General features: G+C 39.7%; 2 protein-coding genes across 2 annotated transcripts in view; one reads left to right on the top strand and one right to left on the bottom strand.

Moving 5' to 3' along the window:
- The window catches only part of LOC117289789 (protein transport protein Sec23A-like), a 30,045-nt gene extending 29,283 nt beyond the window's left edge, over positions 1-762 (top strand). The window contains exons 13-14 of the mRNA XM_033771044.1: positions 171-242; positions 660-762. Coding sequence (XP_033626935.1) covers positions 171-242; positions 660-762 — 175 coding nt within the window. The remainder of the gene's footprint in view (positions 1-170; positions 243-659) is intronic.
- Positions 317-6,597, bottom strand: LOC117291794 (histamine H2 receptor-like). The gene is made up of 2 exons (XM_033773711.1): positions 5,827-6,597; positions 317-1,521 (listed from the first exon to the last, which is right to left on the bottom strand). The coding sequence occupies exons 1-2, from the start codon at positions 6,572-6,574 to the stop codon at positions 1,064-1,066; spliced, it is 1,206 nt and encodes a 401-aa protein (XP_033629602.1). The 5' UTR covers positions 6,575-6,597; the 3' UTR covers positions 317-1,063.
- Between the last annotated feature and the right edge of the window lie 5,414 nt (positions 6,598-12,011).

The following is a 12,011-nucleotide window of genomic DNA, read 5'->3' as shown; positions in this document are numbered from 1 at the left end:
CATGTACAATGTGTTAAAGGGTTGTTGACGTTTTCATTTTTACAAACCTTGAGAACAAAGGTGCAAGTTTTTTTTAAAGTTTTTTTTACACCAGGCTTTTACTCCCGGAAAACGAACACCTCAAGTTTGTTCACAAACTCTCTATGTCTATTTCTTAATGTATCCTGTAGGCATAGTATTGCACAAGAGATGGACATCTGTGTATCACAGTTTATTGCACAAGAGATACAATATACATGCAAGTAGGATTTGAAACTTTGCATGGTGGAAATACGATATGGAAAGGTTTGCGGTAACACCCTGTAATGACTATCTCTAATGAGTTGGGGGTGGTTCTGAAAAGAACCATTGGTTTCAACTCGACGTTTCGATCAGTATGCTCTGAGACTGATCGCCTTCTGTACACGTACATGGTGTGAAGATTGTACAATTTTTGAGAAACAGAAACCAAATGAAAACCCATACTACATTAAAGAAAGCCGTCCTTAAACAATTTTTGGAGTGCATTGTCCCTGAAATAATTCCTTATTATCATCGGCTGCTGCTACATGTAGTATGGCTAAGGGCAGCTGTATTTACTGTGATGAACCAGCCGCAGGCAACCGTAGCACTCCAAGACCCCGTTCCCACTGGACCCCGCATTGATCTCCCAATTCTAGAAAAGGCAATCAAGACCCCGAAAGAGCGATCAAAGGGAGCTCGAAGAGAAATAAGCTCCAGTGGGAACGCGAGGGCAATCAGGATCTGACCGTGCAATTTTGATCCACCTCGGGAGTAGGATTAAAGCGGGATCTGTTCGCCCTTGTGGATTAATGGGCGGTCAAAAGTCTTGGGAACGCAAAGGGGGATCAGACCCCGCAATTTGCTAGCAAAACAGTGTTTTTTTGAACCCACTTCCGTTCCCAAAAAGGGGGATCAATGCGCGATCGTACTCAAGTGGGAACGCGACCACGATTCAACTAATCTCCTGATCCCGCAACTGTGGATCCAGTGGGAATGCGGTCCAAAAGTTTATAGTCATCCACTCCAGCAACGTCTTGTGTTTATTATTTATTCAACACTATCATGAAGCGATTAGTCTGCCTGGCATAGACTCGACTAACATCTCATTTTGGTTGGCGCTACATTCACCCTCTGTCGCATCTTTATCTTTATCCACTTCGGCATTATTATTGCTCGACCTCTTCTGACTTTCGCGCATAGTCAAGGTCTTCTTCTTGAGGGCGCTCGCTCTCTGATTCGTTGCGTGGAAGTTGCTTGGCCCCCTACTCGTGTTCTCCAAAATGTCCATGGCGTCGTCGGTTTTCAGAATGTGGAGTTTCTGCAGGAGTCTTACACCCTGACTCTTCATGGCTTGTCTGAATGCTCTATTGAGAATGGAGTACAGCCAGGGGTTGATGGCGGAGCTTAGGAACGTTAACCATATTGAGGTTGCCGTCAGGAAAAATGGAAAGTTGACCTCGGTGCTTGCTTGCCATAGGCTGAGGATGGTGAATGGTATCCAACAGACCAGGAACACACCTGTGTGATGATATCAACAATAAATTGGTTGGTACAATGTTGAGGTTTAAGCAATTATACACTTTCGGAACATAAAACAAAACAAAAGTTCACAGATTTACAAATAACTTACAGGGTTTACATAAGGTAATGGTGAAAGACTTCTCTTGAAATATTATTCCATGAAATGCTTTACTTAATGAGAAAACATTAAGACACTTAAGCGAGAATTATGGATTTGTTCAAAACACATGTCATGACACGGCGAAACATGCAGAAACAAGGGTGTGTTTTTCCATTATTTTCTCCCGACTCCGATGACCGATTGAGCCTAAATTTTCACAGGTTCGTTATTTTATATATAATTTGTGATACACCAAGTGTGGGCCTTTGGACAATACTGTTTACCAAAAGTGACCAATGGCTTTAAGGATATACCAAGTAAGATGCTGTCTTGACAATTTCACTTGTCCTCTGGATTTATCGAAGTCCAACTCTAAGACAGGCCTGTATGCATCGTTTTTGAAAGGGCAAAGACACCAAGGCATTTGCTCTTTGGTAAAGGGTATCCTATGATAGGAAATCGCAAATTTGTACTGAGAGCATTTCATGGGCACCAAGGCAATGACCAGGGGGCATGGAGGCAATCGCCTTCGTTGCCTCCGTTTAGTATCAGGCCTGGATGTGAAAGATGTGAAAGATGTACTGTACAAATACGATTCTGTGACTGCCTTGCCCTTTACAGTGTTTCAGTTATTAGCAAGCCATACCAGTAAACTTTTTATTTCACTTGTTTGCTGGATTTATCAAAGTCCAAATCTACGGCTTCCTTTAAACATTGTTATTAGTATGGGACTTAAAAGAATAATCGGTGCGTAGAGAGACTTGAAAGTAGATTTGGGAAGTGATGATCTAGCTACCTGGACCACAGAGAGAGGGATTTTAATTGCATGTAGGTACTGTCTTGCATTTTGCCAGCCTCCGAAGTTAAGGGAGAACACTTTTTTAGACAACAAAATAAATTGGTCGGTTCAATGTTGACGGTAAATGATGTACATGTAACTGCCTTGACACTGTTTCAGTTACTAGCCAGCCATGCCAGTTATCTTTGTTATTTCACTTGTCCGCTGGATTTATTGAAGTCCAAATCTAACAGCTTCCTTTAAGCGTTGTTTTTATTTGTATAGGACTTAGAAGAATAATCGTTGTGTAGAGAGATTTGAAAGTAGATTTGGGAATTGATGATCTAGCTACCTGGACCACAGAGAGAGGGATTTGTATTGCCTAGAGGTTTTTGATCTCGCAATTTGCCAGCCTCTAAACTGAAGGGGGAACACTTTTTTGGATAACAAAATAAATTGGTTGGTTCAATGTTGAGGTAAAGGATGTATGACGTAAATTCTGTGACTGTCTTGACAGTGTTTCAGTTAATAGCCAGTCCTTCTGGTAACCTTTTCATTTTAATTGTCCGCAGGATTTATCAAAGTCAAAATATCGTCAGCTTGGCAAGTTTGGTGCCTGCTCACCGACTTGAGAAATGTTGCCAACCCAAATTCTTTTGTCTTTGAAAAAAAGTAAAAGTTTTAAAGCAGCCTTATGAAATTATTGTTGTCAAATTTTGAATTTTTGTAATTCAAACACTTGTACGAGGCTCAAAATTAACTAGTATTATTCACAAACAGTGTAGGCGTACCTCTCCCCAGTCATGCAATAGGTAAAGTGAGTTTCAAAAGTTGATGTGTGGTCCACTTGTAAGGATGTCAATCTTTAATGGATGTTCAAATTAATAAAAAATCGTATGTGAAGTGTCTTTTTTTACATGGAGGAGAACACTCCCTGCTCCTGCATATGTGCAATGCAGTCAAGCATATGTAACGTTCTGACAGTTAAATTGGATTGCGGGCATTTGCCCATGTGAACGCTCTTTTGTGCCTTGAACATGCCCGATTGTGTAGCTGCTTTAGAAAATTTGTTTGAAGGTTCTAGCGGAGATTCTCATTAAAGGCACTGGACACCTTTGGTAATGGGAGACTTTCTGGGACGATAGAGGGCAGCAGACTTACCGGGTAAATCCATTGTTCTCAGAATTATGCGCGTGTTCAGAACTACGTAAACAATGGAAATTTACCCGGTATGTCTGCTGCCACCTAGCGTTGGAAAGTCTCCTATTGTCAAAGACCAGTTTTCTCACTTGGTGTATCTCAACATATGCATAAAATAACAAACCTGTGAAAATTTGAACTCAATTGGTCGACGAAGTTTCAAAGAATAATGGAAGAAAAACACCCTTGTCGCACAGATGCTTGATTTCGAGACCTCAGCTGAGGTCTCGAAATCAATTCAAACATTTTAGTGAGAAATTACTTCTTTCTCAAAAACTACGTTACTTCAGATGGAGCTGTTTCTCACAATGTTTTATACTATCGACAGCATCCCATTGCTCATTACCAACAGGCCTGTGAAATCTCCGCTTTAAGGCGGATTTCCGCTCTTTTTAATTTTCCGTTTTTATCTTCTTTTTTTACATCCGAAATAGATTGTCAAGCAGCGCGTACCTGGAATCGGGAAGCACTTCAATTGCGCTTTGATTTGATTTTGACATGAGTCGGGGGCTAGACCCTGTAAAATGCTCCGTCTTGGTCTTTCATTGGAGCCGTTGTTGTTAATTTTTCGTTCAGCGCGATGTCTATTTTACATGTACTTCAATGTCATTATTCAATTGCACCAACAGAGGGCGCTTTACTAAAAAGCCAACACCTTGAGACAAGATTAGGCACACATGGTTTTCCCCCACGCGACGTCCGTACGTACCGTACGTTGTATGTACAGTGTATTTTTTTTTTGACAATTAATGCATAATGGCAGTCGACGACGAGGACTCATCGCGCTTGTGGATTTATTTCTAAAGGAATGCTACAAAAATATATTGAAAATGAGGATGCACAACACATTGTTACATGTAAGAATTGTGGCCTACTGTTTCTGTGAATGTGTTGTCTACGCTTCAGTTTTTAATTAAAGCCTTTTATTACGTTCGCAATTTTGGCCCAAAATCCGGACAACAATTTTCCGCTTTTTTTTTCATGACCCGCTCACAGGCCTGACCAAGTAAGTTTTTATGCTAACAATTACTTTGAGTAATTACCAATAGTGTCCAGTGCCTTTAATGGGTTTGACCCACTACCATGAGTGTACTATCACAGTATGTATCAAGAGTGTGTCAGGGCCCATTAATGCAAATGCACTTCAAGTGCATGTTTTCCTGCGGCAGCATGTCTAATAACAGCAGATTATTTGATAAGTTGCGGGTTTCCCCTTTCCCACGTGAATTCTGTGTTACAACCCATGAGTCATCCAATGTGGTCAACCAAACATAGCCCTGACTCCCTATCTTTAGAAATGAAGCTTTGCCCAAAATCTGGAGAAAATAACCGTCTGATGAATAAAAGGAAGTATAGAGTCTATTTGTGGTTAATGGATGATACATCACTAGTGTGTGGTGGGTAGAAGAAGAGTCTGGTGTACAGTGTACACCAGACTCTTGCATGTCGAGTGCGGGTTCAAGTTCTTGTAATGGTGTTTTTGTCTGTAAAGGCCCTTTCACACAAGACAATTTTAAACGAGAGACTTTTACTAAAATCACATCGATGTTAAAAGTAGCATTACTCCGAGTTGTGTGAAAGCTATCCTGGTTAAATAATAGCCAAGGAGCATTGTTATTTTTAACAGAGACAATTTTTAATACTTAAAAAACACATCGATGTTAAAAAGTAGCATCCTTGATTTTAAAACAACAACCAAGGACCCTTGTTACTTTCACAGAGATCAAAACCTCTGAAAAATTGCAACCATGTTAAATCAACATGATATTTGAGCAAATTTAGTCCAAGCCTCTAGCTTTTAAAACAAACAGGGCCGTACAAATTTTAGTGACGTTGACAAAAGATAGTCATCAGATGTATTTTTAGTGCATTACATGTTCACTCATACATGTATGCTTATTTCGACCGTAATTTGAAAAACATCATTGTTTAATTTTATTCGAAAAGCATACTGATTATGAAGTTTGTAATTGAACCAGTTTTTTCTTAACAATATCTTTTTGTGCCTAGAAAAAAAAAAAAAAAAGGCCTGCATCTTCATTTTTGGAAGGGCAAGGGCACCAAGGGATTTTTCTCCTTGGTAAACAGCACCCTGTGAGGAAATTGTAAACTTCTACTGTACAATACAAATGGCACCAAGGCAATGGCCATGGGGCATGGAGCCCGTGAGGTATCATGCCTAGGTATACTTCAAAGATTACATTCATGTTTGTTTTTTACTCACCTGCCATGACCGCTAATATCCTAGCAGCTCGATAGTCCTTGGTCTTCGGAGCCACAAACATACAATGATCCTTATTGCACTCCACGACCTTCCTCTTAGCGTGCGAACATGCTATCCGTCCAATCGACATGTACGTATAGCACATCAAACAGAACGGAATAAAGATCGCTATAATCGGTATAATGATCGCAGTCGCTATCCTATCCCGGTAGTTGAGTAGACAGAAGGTATATTGCGGGAGATACACATATGCCTCTTGTTCCGCGAAGGCAAAAGAAGCGTTGATCATCGCGCAGGTCCAGATTAAAACAATCACAATAATGACGCGTCTTTTGTTGATCATCTGATGGTACTTTAATGGATTGTTGACGGCGATGAAACGCTCGACGCTGATGCTCGCGAGCGTCCATGTCGATACGAAACATAAGACGGTGTAGAGGAAACCGAGGAATGTACAGGAGGCACGGGTGTAGAGCCACTCCAGGTTAAGACTAGTGCTTGCGGCGAACGGGACGAGGAACAACCCAGCAGCGAGGTCTGCAATGGCGAGATTAAGGAGGAAGCCACTGGTGATAGTGTGGAGCTTGTGGGACTTAATGATAACGGTGATTACTAGAATATTTCCGAGGGTCGTCACGAGGATGGTCAAGATGTGCAGGACACCCATGAGGATGGAGAAATTGTCCTCCGCTTCACGGAGATGCTCATCATCGTCATAGTCTGTTGAATTCATTTTAGGATTGAACATCTTGAAAGTGGCACTGTTGAGGATCTGATGTTACAATGTACCCAATAACCTGAAATATACAATGTAAAGAGAAACTAACTAGTAAATCTCAAGTTAAAGGCACTGATTTGGCAAAATACATATTACCATACAAAACTGATATATTTGGTTTGCGGTAATATCTAATTGCCAGCTAGAGTTTGTTCTTAGAGAACTTTCTGTTTTTCTTCTACTACCGCTGAGTAGATTAATCGGATGTTTGGGAGACTTCTCAGTTCTGAAAGAACTGTCCTGCTTTTTAACTACTACCGGAAGGTATAGAAAATTGGCTGGGAATTACTACTTTAGCTTATAGGATCGTAACTAACTGCACTTCCACGGACCCGGAGTCAGTTCTTGATTTGGTCTCAACGTTTCGACTTCAAAATCCACTTTACTTGGTAACAAGCAATGGAGTGCTGTTGATAAAACATTACGAGAAACTGCTCCCTCTGAAGTAAAACAGTTTTGAGAAAGGGTTAATTTCTCACTCAAATATTTGAATCTGAGAAAGAGGTCAGACCTAAAGCCTTTCTCATGCATCTGTAGCACACAAATTTGTGCAACGGAGGTGTGTTTTCCCCCATTATTTTCTTGCAACTTCAATGACCAATGGAGCCCAAGTTTTCACAGATTTGTTATTTTATGCATACAGTATGTTGGAATACACCATGTGAGAAAACTGGCCAAACGTCAAAAGTCAAATGTCCAGGAGATAAACCTAATATAAATAAATCTGGTTCTTAATCTTGCCGATCATTCTTTCAAGAGCACACACTTGTCTGTCTCCCGAGGTGGGATTTGAACCAGGATGCAAAACCACTGGGAATCCAACATTAGAGCCCTTCACTTTCATCAAATAATCTTGAAAAATAGATTGTCATGAAGATGGCCGATACTGTACTTGATCAAATATTTACCTTTTATCATTCTATGTAATTGAGAGACATTTTTGAAAGCTTTTAGTCATTAGTGGTTTGTGAGAACGTCAATCAATTTACGGATACTGCCGTTGAGGATCTTATTTCCGTTAAATGTTATTTCCGTGATACATTAGTGATTTCAGTTTTAGACAAAATGTAACTGAGATTCAGTTGTTATTATTATTATTATTATTATTATAATTTTTATTTGGCCTTTTCATAAAGTACAATAACAATACATGTAATTGCAAATAAAATATTAGTTTAAAAAATAGGAAAATAAAAAATAGGAAAATAAACGTACATGTAGGCATACCAAAACACTGGTCCTGAATGAAGATGACTGACAAAGGTTACAACAAGGAACATGTAAAGAATAGATGAGAGATGAGGGTAGATTGGGCAAGGACAGGAAACAGGGTGGGAGAGGGAACAGCAAGGAACTACCCCTATTGGGGTAGAGACAACGCATTTCAAGCTGGCGAGGATTACCAAATCAGTTGTGTGGGGTTTTTTTTTTATTTTTTTTTTTTTTATAGAGAATTGAATCTTGAAATTTCTTTGTTTAACAAAAGTATGAAACTATGCACCTGTCTGAGTTGAATAGATGAATAAATAAAATACAATTTATGCAACAACGTTTTTCCTATTATTTTCTTGCAACTTCGTTGACTTATCGAACCCAAATAATCACAGATTTGTTTTATTGTGCATATGTTAGGACACACCAAGTGAGAATAGTTTGAGAATTACCGAAAGTGTCCAGGGGTCGATTTCACAAAGATGGTCCTAACTTAGGACTAGTCCTAGGACTCTTCAGGAGTTATTAAAAACATAAGGCTAGTCCTAAGTTAGGACGAATAAGTCGTCCTAACTGGAGATAAGAGTAGTCTTAACTCTTTGTGAAATCCACCCCAGTGCCTACGGAGCTATTTTAACCAATGTTAAAATACGTAGATGCCATTTTGATGTTAGAGCATCTCACTTTGTTATGTTGAATTAAGACTTAACTACCAGAGATGGTAATGTTTTTATCTAGAGCTTTCCTATAACGAGCCACTACCACCAGCTTCTTTAGTTATACTATGTAGATTGGTCAGAGATATTACAAAAATGCAGCTGGACAACAGGGAAGAATGTGTACAGGGACACTGCCAACATGGGACCCTCATTTATCACCTTCTAGTCTAATTGAAACATTTATTGCAATGCTAGCCTGTCCGCCAGGGGCTCACCAGCGCGGTATGTTGTCAGGAAAATACAATCTGATGAGAGGAGAAGGATGTTGATTTGTCTTGAACCACTCGTCTGTAGAATTCTGGGAAGCTTTTTATCTGAGGAGTTGATTCCTGGGCCCAATGTCCTAGAGCTGCTTAAGCAAATTGTTTGTAGCTAAGCACATCATAGTTTTGCTTACTAGAATAAGGTTACCAGCCAAAGTACCTTGTCACATGTACAATCTGTGATGCTGTCAGAATGATCAGATCAAAGGGAACAGAGGAGCAGGATAATGATTTGTTTTGAACCATTCGTCTGTAGAATTCCAGGAAGCTTTTTTATGTAAGGAGTTGATTTCTCGGCCCAAATTCATAGAGCTGCTTCATGTGCTTAAGCAAACAAAGCACATCAAACTTATGCTAACCAGAATAAGGTTACCAATTTGATCTACATGTACGTATGGTGATGATGAAAATCTGATCTTTTGCTACTACTACCGTCTGAGTGTAGACAGTGATAATTTAAGATTTCTGAACCATGTTTAAATCGCAATGTGAGCTCAATGGGATTGCAAATTCTGCAGATTAACCACTTGACTTTATGGACATGTAAGGGCTGGGCAGTGGTCACTAGGAATCGCGTCCAAGGCACAAGATAGCAAACTTCCGAATAGCACCCATACTTTGTCACATGGGCTGTCAGTTTTTCTCTCTTCGAAACAGTGAGATAGAAATTCTGTCTCCCCGTTACAGAGAAATTCTTGTTGTCCATAAACAGCTGTTGTGGCTTGAGTACTCCATGCCGTTCTAGTTGAGAAGATAAATTTAAACCTTGTTCAATTAATTTCAAGCCTTGTTCAATTTATTTTCAAGGTGGTCCTTCACCACTGTAAATATTGAGTAGGTCAACTGCATGTAATGGAAGTTGCCCGGCCAGACACTTCAACAAATTGTCGGTGCACCGTTAACACAATATAATTAGACTGCAAGTAATCAAACAGATTTTTTAAATTTTCATGCCCTCTTTGGGGAACTTTAATACTAATCTCTTTAAAAGAAATTTTAAAAGGACTGTCAAAGATGTGATTGGTTCCTTTATTCCAGTCCTCTGGTTTTTCAATGAGCACAAAAACGACTAAAAATTGATGAATGGCGGCCCTAAGAATACTCCAAGCAACAAGGCAGGCTTGTTGACTTTTGGTGACAAAACAATCGGTACGCGCTCCATTTCCCTTTGTGACGCAAGGAAATTCGCATAAAGCATTTGCAGGAATTATGAACCGGGCTTTACACAACACACAGGGCTAAGGGCTTGATGTCCCATGGTTAAGTTTCTTGCTTATGGACATACTTGTTAAGACCGAAACTCAAACCCACACTACTTTAGTCCAGGGCGCGAACCACTTGGCAATGACACCCCACAACTAACATGACGAGAAAAAAAACCCTGAATTGACACTTTCCATTGTTCCACAAGTTCCATTGTCCCACAAGTTCCATATTACGTACAATATCTAACATGTATCTGCATCTAAAAACCCAGCAGAAATTCTGTTTCATTAATTTGACGGGGGGGGGGAATTCAGCAAGATAAGACATGTGTGGGCCTTTACTGACAGTTAATACACCATGGTCTCTGAAGCGCCAGAATTAATTATTTACCATCAAGTCTAAAGTAACAATTTCAGTATTTTTATTTAATTAAGGCTTCACATCTGATTGATGAGCCATATTTGCTTTGCACCAGTACTTCTTTAATCCATGCAGCATACTCTTTAACAGTGGTTCGTTTACCACATGCCAGTTGGAGCACTGGCTGGTTAAAATTCATTCTGTTGTCTGGTTTGGTTGGTTCACTACTGGAAAGCATCTCTTTTAAAAGACACTGGACACCTTTGGTAATTGTCAAAGACCAGTCTTCTCACTTGGTTTATCTCAACATATGCATCAAATAACAAACCTGTGAAAATTTGAGCTCAATGGGAGACTTTCTGGGACGATAGAGGGCAGCAGACTTACCGGGTAAATCCATTGTTCTCAGAATTATGCGCATGTTCAGAACTACGTAAACAATGGAAATTTACCCGGTATGTCTGCTGCCACCTAGCGTTGGAAAGTCTCCTATTGGTCGTTGTCATTGCGAGATAACTATGAAAGAACAACACACCCTTGTCACACGAAGTTGTGTGCTTTCAGATGCTTGATTTCGAGACCTCAAATTCTAAACTTAAGGTCTCAAAATCAAATTCGTAGAAAATTACTTCTTTCTCGAAAACTATGGCACTTCAGAGGGCGCTGTTTCTCACAATGTTTTATATCATCAACAGCTCCCTATTACTTGTTACCAAGTGAGGTATTATGGTAATAATTATTTTGAGTAATTACCAAGAGTGTCCACTGCCTTTAATATAAAGATATTGAAAAGATAGGGAGACTGCCAATATAGGGCTAGATACATTGCACATTGTAGCTCAGTTGGTAGAGTGCCGGCTTGTTAAACCGCAGGTCGGTGGTTCAAATCCCACTATACACGTAGTACTCTTTTCTTTGGTCAATCCCAAATTATTAACATTTGTCATGGGTGACTTCTCCCCCATTACACTCCATCATTACTTTTTTTGATTGCTGCAATCAAAAGCAGCCCAACAGGCCCAATTTTTGAGTTTGCAAAAGTTTCCACCTCACAACACATACTGGGTGCAAATTTGAAGGAATTTTCATCGGTCGGTTCTATGGTGTGGTTATTAAAAATAGAAGATGAATTTACTCTTTAGAAAACAATGGTGTACTTTCCCTTTAACTTAATTAAAAAAGAGGAAGTTTGACAGTTATTATTTGGTCAGTTAGTCAATGACTGCTTCCCATTTTGATATACAGCGTATACTAAATAAATGTATGCATTGCATTAGAACAAACACATGGCACATGTTTTTGAATCCCGCTAATCGAGGACTTCTCTTTGTTCTCCCACTGTTTGGACCTTTAACGATGTCCACCATTGGATTTGTACACGAGGACGTCCTCACTATGTCAAACACACGGATCCCGTTTGTTAAAGTCCTCCGTTTCAACAGGTAGACACGCTCACAAATCATACATGCATGTACTTATGTGCAGTACTTAAACTTTACTATCGACAACAATAAAACATGTTTACTGTAGGAAATCGCTGCTTAGCGTAAACAAAAGGAAGCTAACATTTGAGACTTGTGGCCTCCCATTTTGAAAGATACTATATAAATGTGTGCATTGCAACAGCAAAACACACGCGCACATACA

The sequence above is a fragment of the Asterias rubens genome, chromosome 1 (genome assembly GCF_902459465.1).
Source record: "Asterias rubens chromosome 1, eAstRub1.3, whole genome shotgun sequence".
NCBI classification, from domain to species: Eukaryota; Metazoa; Echinodermata; class Asteroidea; order Forcipulatida; family Asteriidae; genus Asterias; species Asterias rubens.
Note: the sequence above shows the minus strand (reverse complement) of the source record. Positions and strands in the feature narration are given on the sequence as shown.